The 19,311-nt window shown below is 41.9% G+C and overlaps 1 protein-coding gene across 2 annotated transcripts; it reads left to right on the top strand.

The window, feature by feature from the left end:
- Nucleotides 1–2,085: 2,085 nt before the first annotated feature.
- Nucleotides 2,086–18,805, top strand: ENPP5 (ectonucleotide pyrophosphatase/phosphodiesterase family member 5). 2 transcript variants are annotated; one of them, XM_081094255.1, is made up of 5 exons: nucleotides 2,086–2,260; nucleotides 6,302–7,165; nucleotides 9,356–9,532; nucleotides 16,104–16,412; nucleotides 18,149–18,805. In XM_081094255.1, exons 2-5 carry the CDS (start codon nucleotides 6,337–6,339, stop codon nucleotides 18,187–18,189), a joined length of 1,356 nt encoding a protein of 451 aa, XP_080950381.1. In that variant the 5' UTR covers nucleotides 2,086–2,260; nucleotides 6,302–6,336; the 3' UTR covers nucleotides 18,190–18,805. The 2 variants fall into 2 exon arrangements, 1 of the variants encoding a protein (XP_080950381.1); XR_013996156.1 differs by lacking the exons at nucleotides 16,104–16,412; nucleotides 18,149–18,805 and adding an exon at nucleotides 9,818–10,140 and having other exon boundaries at nucleotides 9,356–9,681.
- The last annotated feature ends 506 nt before the right edge of the window (nucleotides 18,806–19,311 follow it).

The raw sequence follows: 19,311 nt of genomic DNA, 5'->3' as shown, positions 1-19,311 counted from the left end.
CCTCAAAACCGATGAAAGAGTTGATTCTTCTCTCACTCCATTATTCAGAAAAATATTACCAGCTCAGTGATGATCATATTAATTCAATAATATAAAATAAAGAGCTATAGTCAATATCAATTTATGCTGCCATGATTTGCTGAGTAGTTATTGTAACTGGACAGAAAATGGAGCAACAGGTGGGGCAGGAGGGTTGATACAGAGTAAGCAGGATTTCATGTTTTTACAAGCATTCCTTTCGCTACGCTTTTTAAGCCAGATTTTTTTTCTCCATCAGGGACATGAGTTATATTACAAGCTTACCAGTTGAACACTAAATATCATTTCATGGAGATGTGGAAAGTGTGTCTGGCTCTCACAGTCATTTCTGAGTTCTGTACTGTGGTTTCAGCCGCGCCCTCCTGTTTCACAGGTGTAGCTGGAGAACACAGCCGTGCCCTCCATAAAAGATTTGCAGAGCAGGGCAGAGTGTCGTCTGAACAGAGGCCAACGACGTTCAGCGGCCGTGTAAAAGGCCTGTCTCCCCTACTTCTGCTCTCTAATCAGCATAAGCTCTTCTTGAAGAGTTTGGGGGGAACATAGGGTTGACCTATTTCGGGGGCTGAAGGACTTACAATATTGGGCCACCTGTTCCAAGTTTGGGCGATTTCAAAGGACAGGGCTTTGGAGACTTGGAACAATCTGTACAACTTCATCGTGACTGTCCAGATAAACACAGAAACCAGCCTCCCTTTTAATCCCCATCCCACGTGTGGAAAACCATCAACTCAAGTAGTTACAAATGAAAGGCCCCCACAGAGGGCCCCGATGCACTGTGGGATGGTATGACACAATCGGAAGTGAGCCAATGGGGCAAGAACTCTCCCCTCCATAAGAAATAGAGAGAAAGAGAAAAAACTATGACCAAAATGTCTCATTTAACTCAGTATCCACAGGGATGTCTGCATGTTACAGCTCCGGTGTACCAGACGGGGAGCATGAACAACAGACGGAGCAGCCAAAGCCACTGGTTTTGCTCTCTGTTTTATGGGTTAATTAGATGTTGAAATTTAAGTTGTGACATTATTTTAAGATCTCGTTGCCCATTGCAGAGTGGTCAGAATCAGGCCCAGAAGTTGTATAGGTGTACAAATCCTTTCAGGGGAGCTCAAAATCACTGCTACAATCTATGGTAATTATAGATGGCATCAAATTGGCAAACTGTGCACGTGCCCACTGCACTCCCGCCGGCCTAAAAATACCATGGTTACCAACAAACTTGAACAATTAATTCCCTACAGTAAAGGAGCAGAAGAAACAGTGCCAACCAAGACTTCCCGGAAATGAAATAGGATCTGGAGTTCAGAGCTTTGCCAGTTATTTGGAAACAAAGCTAGAAACAGAGTCGGGAGCCCAGGTGCAACTATCAGAGTAGCTGTTGCCCCCAATCCCTGTGCAAATAGCCTCATCCTGAACCTGGCGGGATTCAGTCCGTTCCTTCTCAGGTGCCTCGCTGTTGCAGATCCCTGAGACCTCATATTGCAAAAACCTGGACAACAAACACTGGGGCTGGGGAATTGTCTGGAGTAAATCCTAGATTTTAAATTAAATGTATGTGCGGTAAAGCAGCTACCAACACCGACTAATAAGAAGAATTAAAGACAATGTAAACGTCCTAACGACATCCTGCGGTGTTCCTCAGAACAAAGCCCAGGGTATGGCGTCACCGACCAATTTGTGATAAGAAAAAAAAAAAAGAAGAAGAAAAAAACACTTAAGAGAACGGGTAAGAAAATCAAAGTCGCTTTTAACAAAAATAGTGAGTGTTAGAGCACACAAACCACTGGGGTAGCGCATTACAATCTGCATCACTGACTACAGAAAAGGCTCCCTGGGCAAAGCGGGGGTCCGCTGCCCCGCCCCTCGCGCCTCCCGGCTCGGCCAGCGCGGCTTTCAGCTCCAGGCGGCTCCCGCCCCCTCCGCCCTCCAAACCCAGGCAGCCCCGCCCGCTCCCGCTGATTGACAGGGGCTTCAGCGACTCCCGGGAACCCGTCAACAGGGTATCTCCACCGGAGCCAATGAAAGCCAAGGGGCGGAGCCGGCGGCGGGGACGCGGTGCTGGTCAGGTGCTCCGCGCTGAGGTTGCGTGCGGGTGAGCGGCGGCGGGTTCAAGGGGTCCCCCAGGTCCCCGCTATTGCCCCGGGTCTGAGGAAGGGAGCCCCCTGCAGATCCTGCCTCCCGTTCCCCCAAGCCGATGCGGACGGACCGGATCGTTGCGAAGGTAAGTGTCCAGGGAAACGGGCGGCTTGCCTTCTGGTGACCCCGTGAGCTCTCGGTGGGTCCCCAAACGAGCCCCCAGTGCACACACAGCCCACGTCGGGGCATCCGCAGGCCGCGGGGGGCGCGACCCTTCCGCAGGACCGGCTGGAACCCCAGTGGGGGCGATGGGGCGACGCATCACCCTCTGCTTGATGTCGATTCACCTGCTCCTCCTCCCCGGGCCGTCTCCTTCGAGTTTCCTGGCGCCCCTGCCCTCCAGATTCCCAAGGCTGTCTGTGCGGGGCGGGTGGAGGGAAGAGGAACTGGAAAGCGGCCCAGTGAAATTTGGACCCCGAGGCAGGGTTTCCGCCGCCCTGTGCAGCATTTCATGCATGAAAAAAAACCCTGAGATGTCGTTCATCCCAGCCCCATCTCTCTGTTTGCTCTGTCATGGAGGTGAGGCTGTCGGTTTTCAAACATTCCTGTGCTTTAGACAGCACTTAGCCTTTGTTTGTTTTCCTTTGTCCCGAGAAAGCAGTTCTTGCCTGCTTATCGCGGTTACTGAATCAATTTACGTAGAGGAAAATCAGGTGTTTCGCGTAGTTGCTTTTTTTTTTTTTTAGGTTTAAATTATATTTAGTTTGTATTAGCCTTCCTTGTGTTAGGGCGGTGATGGAAAAGGGAGAAAGAGGAAGGAACAACCATCCTCATCTACATATGTTAGTAAATATATTTGCAGTTCCTTATTGGAAGTTATTTTTAATGTCCCTTCCAGAATAGGAAACACTATTGCCATTTGAGAAATAGTTTTTAAATTTAATTTTGAATCATTGTCTGGAGAACTATGCTCCAGACAATTTTAGTTTAACCAATGTAGTTCTCTGTGTGGTAAAATCATGTTTAAAAAGCAAACAAAATAGAATTATTGCATCTAAAAAGAAAGCAAGTATGCCAAGAGGTTTTTATGTACCTATAGCTCTAATATAGCAAGGCAAGACAGGCTCATTTTTTGAGGTTTAAACATGTCTTCAGTGATTCAAATTAGGAAGATGTCAAAGCTGAATTCAAGAGATTTCTTGGCCCAAAGTATGGTTAGATCCAGTTTTTGGTGGGCTTTCAAATACCTGCATGCAAGAATGGACAGGAAAAGGGAAGAACAAAAGATCCTTGCTTGATTTGCAATTCCAATGAGAACCAACAAAATTTACATATGTATTGTTTATCTACATTGCCTCTTAGCTTTCTTGAATAAAAGCTTTTTAGCTGGTGAGAATGTGGAGAAAAGGAAACCCTATTACACTACTAGTGGGAATGCAGGCCAGTGGGGCCATTATGGAAAACAGTATGGAGTTTCCTCAGAAAATTAAATATGGAACTGCTATTTGACCCAGTGATCCCACTTCTAGGACTATGTCCTAAGAAACCCAAAACACCAATCAGAAAGAATGTGTGCACCCCTATGTTCATAGCAGCACAATTTACAATAGCTAAGATCTGCAAACAGCCCGAATGCCCCTCAATAGATAAGTGGATAAAAAAAGCTGTGGTACATTTATACCATGGAATACTATGTAGCAGTAAAAAAGAAGAATCTCTTACCCTTTGATACATCATGGAGGGACCTGGAGAGTATCATGCTAAGTGAAATAAGTGAGTCAGAGAGAGACAAGTATCACATGATCGCACTCACATGTGGAATCTAAGTAACAAAATAAACTGATGAACGGAGTGGATCCAGAGACATGGAAGCATGGAACAGAGTGCAGAATCTCAGAGGACAGCGGGGGAGGGTGGGCAGATGGGAAGTAATCAATCAAGAACGTGTAGGCATATATGCATGGCCCTTGGACATAGACAGTGGAGTGGTGAGGGCCAGGGGTAGGGGTGGGGGTGGGCTGGAATGGGGAAAAGGAAGTTTTTTAGAAATACATGCAGTTTAAAAAAACAACAGACCAACAACCTTGGTCCAAAGGGATTTAATCTTATCAGTTATAAGATTAAATGTTAACAAATTTTGACATTAGGAAGGTCAGCATCTGAATAGACACTTCTCCAATAGACATTTGAAAAGATGCTCAACATCACTAATCATCAGAGAAATGCAAATTAAAGCCACAGTGAGATATCATGTCACACCTGTCAGTATGGCTTCATCAATAAATCAAACAAGTGTTGGCAAGTATGTGGAGAAAAGGGAACCCCTGTGCACTGTTGGTGGGAATGCAGATTGGTGCATCCACTGTAGACAGCAGTATGGAGTTACCTCAAAAAATGAAAAATGGCTCCACTGGTGTGGCTCAGTGGTTGAGTATCTACCTGTGAACCAGGAAGTCATGGTTTGACTCCAGGTCAGGGCACATGCCTGGGTTTGAGATTCCTGGGGCAGGGGGCGGTGGTGAGGGCGGGCAGGAGGCAGCTAATCAATGATTCTCTCTCATCACTGATGTTTCTCTCTCTCTCTCTTTCCCTCTCCCTTTCTCTCTTAAATCAATAAAAGTATATTGTTTAAAAAATGAAAAATAGAACTGCCTTATGACCCAGCAATTCTCCTTTTGGAACTTTATCCGAAGAAACCTGAAACACTAATTTGAAAGAATATATGCACTCCTATGTTCATTGCAGTATTATATACAATAACCAATATTTGGAAGCAGCCCAATTTTCCATCAGCAGATGAGTGGATAAAACAGCTGTGGTACACTTATGCAATTGCATACTACTCTGCAGTAAAAAGGAAGAAAATTTTATCCTTTGTGACAGCATGGATAGACCTGGAGAACATTATGCTAAGTGAAATAAGTTAGTCAGATAAAGACAAATACCATATAATTTCACTCATGTGGAATTTAATGAACAAACTGGACTAACAAGCAAAATAAAGACAGGTCATAGAGAGCATGCAGATAGCTCTGGTATGTGTGTGTGAGGGGGTGGGGGTGTAAGTAGGAAGGGATTCAGGATGTGGTGGTGGAGGGGTTGAGCAAAAAAAAAAAAAGAACTCATGCACAGTGTGGTGATTGTGGGGAGGAGAAGGGCAGGTGGAGGTGGGAGAGGGTATAGGGATAAATGGTGATTGGGGGGAAAAATAAAATAAAGAGGAAAAAATAAAACAAATATGGAAATATCTCCTAAAAATATGTTTCTGTTTATATTTAGTTTAGAATCTAATTGTTTAAATAAGGCTATTATTTGATTAATAAATGAAGATGGATTACATTTCACAAATATATTGAATATCACAAATTTTGTCTCTTCAAGTTAATGTATTTTCTTCTCTCTCTAGTAACATCTCTAATTATGATGAACCAAACATAAGTCTTTGTAAAATTTTCTATATATTTATTGATGTTAGGAAGAGAGAAAGAGAAAGAAACATTGATTTATTGTTCTACTTTTTTATGCATTCATTAGTTGATTCTTGTATGTACCCTGACCAGGGATCAAACTTGCAACCTTGGCATATTGAGATGACATGCTAACCAATTGAGCTACCCTGCCAGGGCAGGCTTTGCCTTGGAGGAAAAAAAAAATTATATATATATATACATACATATATTCTATTATATATATATTCTAAAGCATTATTATATATATTAGAATATATATTCTATTATATATATATATATATATATATATATATATATATATATATTCTAAAGCATTATGGGGTTTGCCAACAGTACTTTCTTGTTGCTAGGTTAAAATAGTAGGTGTAATAATGATAAATATATTTATAGGTATTTATACGACTGTCAGAAGTTTGAGTCAACCTGAAAATGTTTCTGAAAAGTTGTTTGTAAACTATATCATATTTTTAAGGGATGTTTGGGAACCTATTTAAATAATTCCTTTGAGGAATGTTGTAATTCTTGATAAATTCTTGGAAAGTAAAACAGTTTCTAATGCAACTAAACTTCTTAGCTTTATTACTTGAAGATGGAGTTCTGTAACATAATCCTTGCAGGCTGTGATTTATAACTGGGATTACTCAGCACCATCACTCTCAGTTTTGAGTAAAGGATACAAAACTAAATTAGCTTCTATATGTTTTTTTCTTATACAGATTATCTTATGCTGAACTGACCAAGCACTTTGAAAATGACTTCAAAACTCCTCTGCGCAGCCTTCATACTTGCTGCATTAACACTTTCAATTACATTTTCTCTCCAACCAGATCAGCAGAAGGTTCTACTAGTTTCATTTGATGGATTCCGTTGGGATTACTTATATAGAGTTCCAACGCCTCATTTTCATTATGTTATGAAATATGGTGTTCATGTGAAGCAAGTTACTAATATTTTTATCACGAAGACCTACCCTAACCATTATACCTTGGTAACTGGCCTCTTTGCAGAGAATCATGGGATTGTTGCAAATGACATGTTTGATCCTATTCTGAACAAATCTTTCTCCTTGGATACCATGAATATTTATGATTCTGAGTTTTGGGAAGAAGCAACACCAATATGGATCACAAATCAGAAGGCTGGACATACCAGTGGTGCAGCCATGTGGCCCGGCACGGATGTGAAAATCCATGAGAGCTTTCCTACTCACTACATGCTTTACAATGAGTCCGTTTCATTTGAAGAGAGAGTGGCCAAAATTATTGAATGGTTTACATCAAAAGAGCCCATCAATCTTGGTCTTCTCTATTGGGAAGACCCCGATGACATGGGCCACCATTTGGGACCTGACAGTCCACTCATGGGGCCTGTCATTTCAGATATTGACAACAAGTTAGGATATCTTATACAAATGCTGAAAAAGGCAAACTTGTGGAACACTCTGAACCTAATTATCACAAGTGATCACGGAATGACCCAGTGTTCTGAGGAGAGGGTGATAGAACTCGACCAGTATCTGGATAAAGAGCACTACCTGCTGATTGACCAATCTCCAGTAGCAGCCATCCTGCCCAAAGAAGGTGAGTCTGACTGTTGGTCTGAGACCCAATCTGCATAAACCCAGGGCCATTGAGTGGGGAATTTTTGCTTCTGTGCCTTTAAAGTATGCTTGCCTGTGTCATGGTAATATTCTGGAATTCACTCCTTAGATCCCCAAAACAACAACAACAACAAAAATCTCTTTTTTTTGTTGTTGTTGTTGCTGAACCGAACTTGCCACACAAAGCACAATTTATTTGCCCCCAAATAAGAAGCCCACGGGGAATAATTTCCAAAGCCATGGGTCCCCAAACTGGGGAGTCTCTGCATTTATCCTGTCACTTCAGTGCATATTCATGATGGAAATTTTTGTCATAGTCTGTAAGGGTTGGTGTAGGGTAGGTGTGGGCTCAGTAGTAGGTCATGCCTCTCCCTGCACCCCATGTTCAGAAAATGGTATCCAGGGCCCACTCAGAAGGGGGAATTTCACTGTTATAATGAGCTCTTGGTTGCCTTAAGTTCATAATAGATGCCTTAACCTGTTTGAGCTGGTTCTTTTCTGGTGTCCTTCAGTGGTGTCTGTAGGTGTGTACTTTCTGGAAAATATGCTAACAGAATCTTTTAAATTTTTATTGGATTTATTGGGGTGACATTGGTTAATAAAATTATATAGGTTTCAGGTGTACAGTTCTATAATACATCATATGTATATTGAGTGGTCACCACCCAAGTTAAGTCTTCTTCCATCACCATTTATCTCCCCTTTACCCTCTTCTATTGCCCCCCTTACCCCTATTCCCTCTGATAATCACCATACGGTTTTCTGTATTTATGAAATGACCCTTCTCACCCAGCCCCCCAGCCACCCTCCCCTCAGACAGCTGTAGGTTGCTAACAGAATATTTTATCTCCCTAAACCAACTTGCTGGTTTTCCTTTGGAGTCTAATTTTTCACTTTTTCCTAGAATATTGCAATTGATGCTGTATTTAACCATTTTGGAATCATTTAATATGATGAAAGTTTTAGCACCCTTCTCAAAGAAGTTGCAATGGGAAGATAGAAAAGGACTGATTTCATAGAAGCCATAAAAGCCCCTCTCTCTATAGATATATAGGTATAGATATAGATAAAGATATATAGATATATAGATATATCCTTATGACCCGCTTAATAGGGAAGCCGTGGAATGTAGGAAGGAGAAAGCTTTGGTTAACCTGAGATTTCATTTTCTTAACTATAAGTAAGGGAAGCAATAACAAGACCATGAATTTTTAGAAATCTCTCCTCCAAGCTTCATATCAGCCCTGTCACCAATTATTACTTCCCCAGATCACAATGTAAGACAGAGCAAGACTCGGACCAACTCGTCTGGCTTCTTCCTTATCAGCTTCTAGGGTAGTCTAGGTCTCAAATGAGAGAGCAGATTTGGAAGAGCTGTATACCTCCCGAATGAGAGTTCTGTCCCTCACAGGGGAATTCAGAGGATCATAGGAAACTGTGAACGTTAACATAGGCATACGTGCCTGCACACAAAATTTTCAACAAATTCATTATGGAATAGCAAGTTTGTTGTTGTTTTAGAAAATCACATCAATCCTTCAGTTTTCCTTATAAAATCGGTATGGTGTTGCCTTGTTGGTGTGGGAGGAAGAGAGGAACCCCTATGAAATGGATGTGAATAACAAGCAAAGGAGTGCAGACAGTGCCCAAGTTTACTGCATATGAAGTACTTTTGCAAGACCTCCAGGGTTTTGAAGAATTTTTCTACTTTGCAGTCTGCTTCCCACCTCCACCTTGTCCTGTCCCAGTCCTCACCCTCCATTCCCCATATTTTCTTATCTAGAGAATCTCTACCTCTGCACTCATAACTAGCAGAATGAACCCTTTGTTTCAGTTTGAGTGTTGCTGTATTACATGCATTGTGTGTATGTTTAAGTTATTAAGAAATCTCAAATTAGAGGTTTCAGGTTCTACATAATGATCTCTGAATTGTATAAGGATAATTTACTTAGAACAGAAGATTATTTATTAGTCCCTGCTTTCCCCTCCCCCCCTTTTCTACTCAAGGTTCCTCAAAAGGGATGGGAATTCTAAAGTGTCTGGCTAGCTTGCTGGCTTGTAACCTCAGTAGGGTGTGTGCATTGAATGACCTCTATTGCCATGATAGTTTCTTTGATTGTAGCAGTGAGTGTTTTGTTCTGAGTGTCTCTCCTTCTCCCTTCTCTTAAAGGTAAATTTGATGAAGTCTATGAAGCACTAGCTCATGCTCATCCTAATATGACTGTTTACAAAAAAGAGGAGATTCCGGAAAGATGGCATTACAAATACAACACCCGGGTTCAACCAATTATAGCAGTGGCTGACGAAGGGTGGTACATTTTACAGAATAAGTCAGAAGGCCTTATGTGTGAGTATGTTACAATTATTTCTTCCCATTCTGCATCGCTGTGTGCTAAAGTGGATGTGATGGATAATAAAGCACTTTACTTACTGGTCGAATAACTAGCTGGTGTTATCCTAGAAGAGAAACATGTAAATTGACCGTACATCCATGATGCTCACCAGCCAATCAGGAGTGAGTATGCAAATTAACCCGTCAAAGATGGTGGGTTAATTTTCAGGTGCCAGGCGGAGAGCAGAGTAGGAGAACCAGCGGCTTGGGGGGACGTGGCTTCCTTGGTGACCAAGGGAGACATGCCCCCCAAGCCGCCGGGCAGAGAGCAGAGAGGGAGAGCTGGCGGCTTGGAGGACTTGGCAGAGTGGGAGGCCATGGGACGGAGACAGAGTAAGAAGGGAAAACCAAGAGCACAGGGAGCACCAGGAATGCTGAGAATCGCAGTTCTGATGACAGACGGATCTCCTAGACACTAGAGCAAAGTGAGCCTGGAGCAAGTTACTGTTGTGGTGAGGGATGGAGGGAAAGCAAAGGTGAGAGACATAAGTAAAATCAGAGTGTCTAGGAAAAATTAAAGGGAAGATATCCTAAAACTTCCAGGAAATCTCCACCAATGAAGCAAAGAAAAAAAAATGCCTCTATTATTCTGTGAGCAACAAACCAAACTGGGTTGGGGTCTCAGACAATTTGTTCATATGATTGCAAAGACAAACAGAAACTCCTGGATTGGAGAGGGTGCAGGTTGGGCTGAGGGACCCACCCCCCATGCACAAATCTTCGTGCACTGGGCCCCTAGGATATTAATAGCAAAGTAAAGAGACCAACTTTGGAGCTTTAAAAAGAAGTAACCTCCTAAAAATGAAACATTTACTTCTCTTGAAGCCAGACCAAAAATATGCACAGTGACCTATACTGCTAATTATAAACATGATGTTCCTGAGAAAAAACATAACTGAAATTTATAAATTGAATTATTTTCTCTGTTTTATATACAGTTTTGATTAGAATTTTTTAATTGATTTTAGAGAGAGAGAGAGGAAGGGGAAGAAAGAGAGAGAGAGAAAGAGGAATTTGTTGTTCCACTTATCTATGCATTCATTGGTTGATTCTTCTATGTGTCCTGACTGGGGATTGTACATGCAGCCTTGGCATATTGGGGTTATGCTCTAACCACCTGTGCCACCCGGCCAAGGAAGGCCTGATTTCATTAGAATTTAAACTCTATTTTTTATTTGCAATTATCAGCTTTCTAGTATTTTCTTCCCTTCTTTCTGGTTCTACTAAATGTAGGCCAACTTTTTTTTATACCTTGGAAACATTTCTAAAAAGAGGTTAATGTGTTATGTAAAATAATATATCAAGATGTATTTTCCTAATACCTCGTGATATAATTTTGGAGCTATTCCCACTGTATAAAATCAGAATATAATGGAAGTTCCATTTAAAATTCAAACATGCAAAATAAGGCACTTTCTGCCATCCTTAATGTATAATTTTCTCTTCTTATATTGCTTTAACAAGCTATCCAAATGGAAAAGTCATCCGCAGAACTTTACTCATCTCCATTGTGTCTGTCATTTGCAATTTGCTCTCAAGCTCCCTGCTCTTTTCTTGCTCTGCTTTGTATCACCAGTCACTGACCCTTATAGACTAAATTCCCCTGTTCCTTTGTGAACAGGTTTCTGGTTAGGTTTGACCATTAGAACACCCTGACAGGAGTTTGGGAGCCAGGGTATTTGTTCCCTACTCTCTGCCTCAGGCTGTGTCTCTAACAATGGGTTCATTTCCTCTGTGATCCCAGCTCCCAACTATCTCTATGACCTCAACTCTAAGTAGCCCTGGGTTTTGGGCTCCAGTAAAATCAACTGCCTCTTCCTCTGTCCCTCCAGTCCTGGGCCCTGTAGGAGGTTCCACTGTCTTAACACTGGATAACCTCACCATCTCATGTTTGCTTCTTAGCTCTTCAACACTTTTATAACTAGTCCCCATATTAAACCCCCTCTGTTGGTATGGGATTCCTGGTGGATCTCTATATTAACACGCACTACTGATCAGTTATTTGTTTCTACTCCATTACATGAATGTTGAAGGATCCACATTGTGTCAAACTATCTAGAAGTGCTGTTTGGGTTATTGGTCCTTGATATATATAAATGTCCCTTTAGGTAGAATTAGATCCCTGTCATCTTTATTGATGAAAAGAAAAGCAGTTGCCTGTCTATGGCACTTGTATACATAATTCATAGTGACAGATTCTATGCCATTGTGTAATTTGTACATATACATGGTTCCTGGTTCTTAAAACTGGTTTTACATACAGATAATGATCTGTAAACCAATATTTAATGACATGACGGGAACCATTTTAAGAAGGCCTTGAAAAATAATTTATTTGGCCTTTATATGTTCAGATATTCTGTAGTGTGCAATTAGTACTTATGTTAGAAGGGTTGCTCAAAACTTTGCAGTTTACATGAATTTTTTTTTTTTAATATATTTTATTGATTTTTCACAGAGAGGAAGAGAGAGAGATAGAGAGTTAGAAACATCGATGAGAGAGAAACATCGACCAGCTGCCTCTTGCACATCTCCCACTGGGGATGTGCCCGCAACCAAGGTACATGCCCTTGACCGGAATCGAACCCGGGACCTTTCAGTCCGCAGGCCGACGCTCTATCCACTGAGCCAAACCGGTTTTGGCAGTTTACATGAATTTAAGGGACTCTCTGGAAATTTGGTTTGGTGAACTACAATTACACAATATATTGGTCACACCTATTTTTGGCAGGAAACTTTAATAATGCTTCTATTTATATTAAATTATATCCATTTATTCAACAAAATAATTATTGACCATTACAGTTCATCTCAGCTTGAGTTCCACAAGAGATTAAGCCCTTATGTTCAAAAGCAGAGGTTCTCAAAATTCGTTCCATGGACCAACAGCATCCAAATTACCTGAGAATTTGTTAGAAATGCAGATTCTTGGGCCCAACCCAGACCTACTGACTTAGAAACTATAAGGGCATAGCCCAGCAATCTGTGTTTTTACACTCCCCCTCTGGGAGTCTCAGTTTACATTGAAGTTGGAGAACCACTGCCCTTAGGCATCCATTATTAAATACTAGAGACCTGGTGCATGAAATTGTGCACCAGTGGGGTCCATCAGCCTGGCCTGTGGGATCGGGCCAAAACTGGCTCTCTGACATCCCCCGAGGGGTTTCACATTGTGAGAGGATGCAGGCCAGGCCAAGGGACCCCACTGGTGCATGATTGGGGCTGGGGAGGGACTCGTGAGGTTGGGCAGCCAGGGAGGGACCACACGAGGGCTCCAGGGCGTGTCCGGCCCATCTCACTCAGTACCGATTGGCTGGACCCCAGTAGCAAGCTAACCTACCAGTCAGAGCATCTGCCCCCTGATGGTCAGTGCACTTCATAGCGACTGGTCGACCAGTCGACTGTCTGCCCCCTGGTCATAGCAAGCAGTTGAGTGGCCTTAGCATATCATTAGCATATTATGCTTTGACTGGTTGGATGACCGGACACTTAGCATATTAGGCTTTTATTTTATAGGATTACCTACTGGACCAAGCATTTATGGTAGGGGCTGCCACTACAAAACAAAGTCCCTATTCATGGAAAAGATTTTGTAAGTCATAATGATTTCATTTCAAATCCGATTTTCTAATAAAAAGTGGGATATGAGAGAATTGCCTTTGTCTTCATGACTGAGAGACTAGATCCCAACTTCTTATAGAAATGAACAGAACAATCATCCAATTACAAATTGTATAATGGCATACTTCCCAATGTTGATGTTATAAATTTAGTAGAATAGCATAGTTCACCCTGTCAAATAATTACAGATGATTACATAAAGCCAGTATTGTTTTTACTTAAGTGAATGCAAAAGAACCATGGCATTTAGAAAGACTTCTTTGGGTAGATTTGGAATTGCTCTGAGGAGACTACTAAAGATCAATCAGTTTGTGACTTTCAGAAAAATTGATTTAAGATTTTTTTTTAATGTTGTATCCCTGTTGCAAATTTCATTGTAGCAATACTAGGGGTTCAGTGCACGAATTCCTGCACCTTGAAAGGAACTGTGGGCCACGAGGCTGCAGAGGGCACAGCGGCGGGTCTTGGCCCATCCTCTGCGCCACTGCCCGGCCCCTCCTGCCGTGGCCCCCAGTCCCCTGTCTGCCAGCAGCCCCGCTCCCGCCGCTGCTCCCACATGCTGATGGCGTGGAGCAATTGGGGCTGGCGCCAGCAGCAGGTGCAAACAGGGCCGAGCTGTCAGCGGGTGCGAGCAGCGGCTGCTGCCCTGATCACCCCTAAGGAGCAGGGGGAGGTGGAGAAGCCCTCAGGGGTGATTGGGGCCGGCAGCTACCACTCGCACTTGCTGATAGCGCTGAGTGATCGGGACCAGCGCCAGGTGCCGGCAGCGGGTGTGAGCGGCGGCTCCGGCGCCAGCAGCAGGTGCAAGTGGGGCCAACGCTGGCAGGAGGTGTGAGCACCGAGTGGGACCGCAGCGTGCGGGAGCAAAGAATTTTCAGTAACCACCAGAGGCTCACCCCGATGACAGTGACCGGCATCCTGCCTTTGTCTGGCACCCCCACTCACCTGCTCCACCATCCTTCCGTGGCCGATGCCCACCATGTTCTGCACATGCCTCCTGGTGGTCAACGCATGTCATAGCCACCGGTTGTTCAGTTGTTCCGCCATTTGGTCTATTTGCATATTAGGGTTTTATGTATATAGACTAGAGGCCCGGTGCACAAAATTCGTGCACTGGGGCAGGGATGGTCCCTCAGCCTGGCCTGTGCCCTCTCACAGTTCAGGAGCCCTGCAATCAATCACCCCTAAGAGGTAGGCCCCACCCATCTGGCCAGGGCTGCTCAATGGATCGCCCCTGCAGAGGGAGGCCCTGCCCACCCACCACAGCACCGCCACGGGGCAGCCTCGGCCTCCCTCTTTGGGACGATCGTGGAGCCCCCTGATAGATTGCCCTGCCAGCTGGTGGCCTGGGCCTCCCTCTGCAAGGGATCATGTGATCAATCGCACCCCCACAGAGGGAGACCCTACCCACCCACCGCAGCCCGCTGGTTGGTGGCCTAGGCCTCCCTCTGCAGGGCAATCATGTGGTGATGGCCAGGCCCCCGACCAATCACATTGCATCCGCCTTGGCTGGCCTGGTGCCAGTGGGTGTCAAAGCGTGGTCGTCCAGACGGTCGTTCTGCTGTTCGGTTCGGTCGATTTGCATCTTATGCTTTTATTATTATAGATAGGTACTAGAGACTGATTTGCTAGTCATTGTTCTCACCACCTTTAAAATAAAGCTGGTCACTTTTCTTAGGTTGCCATCTTATCAACAGTAGCTCCTTCTCCTTTGCACTGTGATACCAGGCCAATAAGCATAAGTGCCCTTAAAATGCAGATTTTAGCCCTGGCTGTTGTGGCTCAGTGATTAGAGCATCAGCCCACACACCAAGGGTTCTGTTCTTGATCGAGGGCATGTACCTGGGTTGCAGGTTCAATCCCCAGTCCCAGCTGGGGCACATATGGGAGGCAACTAATTGATGTGTCTCTCTCACATTGATATTTCTCTCTTTCTCCCCCATCCCTCCCTTCCACTCTAAAAAAAAAAAAAAAAAAATCAATGGGAAAAATATCCTTAGGTGAGGATTAATAAAATGCAGCTTTTATTATAAGGAATATAGTCAACAATATTGTAATAACTGCCTATGGTGCGCCAGGTGGGCGCTGGAATTTTTGGAGTGAACACTTTGTAACCCAAATGAAAGTCTAGCCACTATGCTGCACACCTGAAACTGATACAGAAAAGGCGTTGAATGCAAACTATAATTGCAAAGTAAAATAAAAATTGCAATGCCATTCACAAAAATAAAATAAATCTTAAATAAACTGCAGCTTTTATTATGCAGGAGTTTTCATCCTTGAGTTTTGTATCACTTGGTAAGACAGAAGACTCAAGTTTTTGCTTTACTTGTATCCATACTTAGGCACACAGTGCTAAGTTGGATCCTGACTAGTCAAGTCCTGACTAGTTTTTCGGTAGTGGATTGTAACTGTAAACTAGAGGTTTTATTTTTGGGGTGTCTTTTGTTTTTTTCTTTATCTCTTGCTTTTCTTGTTTTGTTAGTAATTATGAAGTTATTGTCTTCATGTCTAAGAGCACCTTTATCTTTTACCTTTGCAACAATCGTTAGAACATAGTAGGTATCTAACGAGTAGTTTACTTGCCACCCAAAAATAAGTAAATAAATAAAAATCAGTTTCTCTTTCCCTTGATTTGGCTCAGTTTTGCTCTTTACCCTTCATCCTCTGCTGCTCAAGGTTATCCTCTGCTGCTCAAGGGCGTGCTGGTCTGAGAAAGCTGCCTTTTCATTTCCCGAAGTGAATTGTGATGTGGACAACAGCAAAAATTGTTTGTAAAAGACTGTTTTAAAAGTCAGATTGGATAAAGTTTGCATTCACTTGTTCAGACTTTGACAGTACAACAATTATTTCCATGTGAATGCCTGCTGGTTGGCTAACATTTTCATGCATTTTATCTTTACAGTAGGCAACCACGGTTATGACAATGCGTTAGCAGAAATGCATCCAATATTTTTAGCCCACGGTCCTGCCTTCAGAAAGAATTTCACAAAAGCAGCTATGAACGCCACAGATCTGTACCCGCTGCTCTGCCACCTCCTCGGTATCCCCGCCCTGCCACACAACGGGTCCCTCGGCAGCGTCCAGGATCTGCTCAGGCCAACAGCCCCGAGGACAGTGACTCACACTCAGAGCCCTCCACCCCACCGCGGCAGTGGCAAGCCAGGAGAACACGAGCAAGAGTCAAACGCTTATTTCATAGGGGTCTCTCTCGGTAGCATTATAGTTATTGTATTTTTTATCACTTTCTTTAAACATTTAATTCGCAGTCAAATACCTGCCTTACCAGATATGCAGGCTGAAATAGCTCAACCGTTATTACAAGCCTAATGCTACTTACAAGTGGAGATTGAGCAATTATGTCAGTGTTTAAAGGTTTCATATTCTAGAAAACCACCTGGAGACATTTGCACAGACCCGAAAGCAGTGATATACATATTCAGGCACAGTCTTTCTCACACATGCGCACACAGAGATGGACCAAAATACACATACCTGCAAAGGATTCCAAATGTGGAAGTATGTTTCCATTGTTCTGTCTGGCGTAGGCAGAGAGAAGATCCTGCTCTATTTGGACTTGGCACATACAATGTATATATTTAGCAACTTTGCACTATTTAAAGTACCTTATATGTTGCACTTTAAGTTTCAGTCCTAATGGGTACTTTTATGTGAAATGCACTTTCTTGACAATTGTGTCTTATAACTTGGTTGCAAAAGACAACTTTTTACCCCATGTCACAGAATACTTGTCATTCAAACTGAATCAAGTTTTGGATCATTCCCCAATAATGTGAAAATGTACGTAAGTTTTAGTTTGCTGGAGAGCAAGAAGAAATTGAAAACTGTTGAAAATTAAATGGGATCACCTTTGTATATTGAATTTTGGAGAGACTGCATTCCTAACATGAGGATGTATCTGGGCATTCATTGTCCTATTTCTTTCCAAAGGACTTAGGTTTTCATTTAATTCCCCCCCCCCCAAAAAAAAAATTCAATTACTGGCAGATTCATACTAAACATATTATTTCTATCATAAAATTCATTGTTGCTATTTCCTGATTGGTCATTTTACTCTGATGTTTTATAACACTGTGAATATCCATTCCTTTCCCTTTGGTCTGGCACTGGCCCAAGTATTAGAGATGGGCGTCAGCTCAGCAATGTTTTCCCGTGTTCTATAATTATTTGCTTGTTTGAAAACTAAATCATTAATTACATTATAATCAAATTAGATAAAACAATGTTTGTTTTATTCCTGGTAACCCGTAGTAAAAGAGCACAAGCATCTTTTAGATATGAATATTTGAAGATGCAGAATTAGCCTAAACTCTACTAGGTAAAATGTACAGGCCCTAGAAAATATTGTGATTTCATGTATAAATATACACCAACTGGCTAAATAGGAAAAATGGGAAATGTATTTCAGAAAGAAAGGATAAGTTAGGTGTAGAGAACAAAAGTGGCAGAGTTAAAAATACAATTGAATTTAAGTGCTTCCTAAATTGAGGTGGGAGAATTATTTCTTAATGTCAATAAAAAATGTTAGCACCTAATTCTCATTTCATTATAGAACCTCTTAATAGTATAAAATGGAATCACTGGAAATGTACCATAGATTTAAAAGCTGAGAAGTTAAATGGTAGGTAACAAACTCAAGAAGTCTAAACTCCAGATTAGAGATCTTAGAAATGAGACGGGTCACGATGGCTTGCTTTGTAGCTATGAACTTGCCTGCATTACCGAGATGCCAATATTAACAACTGAAAGAAATTCATCTGTTTAAAAGCATTACTACTCAAGTGCTATCTGTACATTGAATCGGTACCATTAAATTCACTTGAGAAAGTGCTATTAACCTTAGTAGTAAGAAGAAAGTAAATTCTGTAACTTTGATGAAATTATTGAAATTCTGATGGAAGATTTTATTATTGTTTCTTTTATTTACAGATACTTATTGTCCTGTAAAATATCAGCAGGCATTTACGTGAAGGAAAATAAAATTTTAGTTTGCTGTGAAAAATCTAGTCACTCATCATCCTTTGATAGCTTTTTTGTGTTGGTTTTACCTGCATGTCTTCATGGCCATACTTTATATGCAGTTAACAACAATTAGTAGAAATGAAATTTAGACTAGTTAACTAATTGTGAATAAGATTCTTTAACAGGTCAGAGGGATGAAGTGCCTTCACCCCACCATTTTTGCTCAACATCCTCCATCAGCTATTTTTTTAAAAATATATTTCTATTGATTTCATAGAGGGAGAGAGAAATAGAAACATCAATGATGAGAGAGAATCACTGATTGGATGCCTCCTGCATGCCCCCTACTGGGGATGGAGCCCACAACCCTGGCATGTGCCCTCCACCGGAATCAAACAGTGACCTTCTGGTTCATAGGTTGACGCTCAACCGCTGAACCACACCAATTGGGCACCAACTCTTCTTTTTTTGTACCATTTGAGATACTTCATCTTCTAAGCCTTCGCCCTTTTACTTAATTTTTTTACACATTGTAAGTTTTTATTCCTCTGAAGTTCATGCTCTGTTTCTTTGTAATATGTATTGCTATTTAACTTTTTATTGAAGTAAAACTTATTCAAAATGTATAAGTAAATAATAAGTGTTGCCAATTATTAGTAAGTGAACAAATTCATGTAACTTCATTATAGAAAAGAAATAGAAGATGGTAAATGACTAGCACTCCAGAGAGACCCTCCTAGACCCAATCTACCTTCTCCCTCTGCCTGAGGTAACACTACCCTGAGTCGGAACACAATAGAATACTTACCCCTATTTTTAAATTTTACCTCAGTGGAATCATACAATATATATTCATTTATGTTTGACTTTTTTCCACTCAAGATTTTATGAGAATCATCTGTTTTGTGTGTAGCAGTACTTTATTTTCATTGCTTCATGAAATTACATGAATATACAACACAATTTATGTATTGTTTTTGGATATTTGGATCATTTCCAGTTTGATAGTACTATGAGTACTACTGCTATGAGCATTCTTTTCCATCTTTTGGTGAATATATGTAAACATTTTTTGTTGGATATATTATATGAATCCACTGTTTAACCTGAGTTTTTCCCATAAGCAGAGT

This window comes from Myotis nattereri (genome assembly GCF_964212035.1).
Source record: "Myotis nattereri genome assembly, chromosome: 6".
In the NCBI taxonomy this organism is placed as follows: Eukaryota; Metazoa; Chordata; class Mammalia; order Chiroptera; family Vespertilionidae; genus Myotis; species Myotis nattereri.
This window is presented reverse-complemented; position numbering and strand designations above follow the sequence as displayed.

Coding starts and splice junctions, on each gene's coding strand:
- ENPP5 (XM_081094255.1), top strand. CDS start 6,337: ATGACTTCAAAACTCCTCTGCGCAGCCTTCATACTTGCTGCATTAACA. Junction 7,166..9,355: donor AGCCATCCTGCCCAAAGAAG/GTGAGTCTGACT, acceptor CTTCTCTTAAAG/GTAAATTTGATGAAGTCTAT. Junction 16,413..18,148: donor TTTCATAGGGGTCTCTCTCG/GTAGCATTATAG, acceptor TTTTATTTACAG/ATACTTATTGTCCTGTAAAA.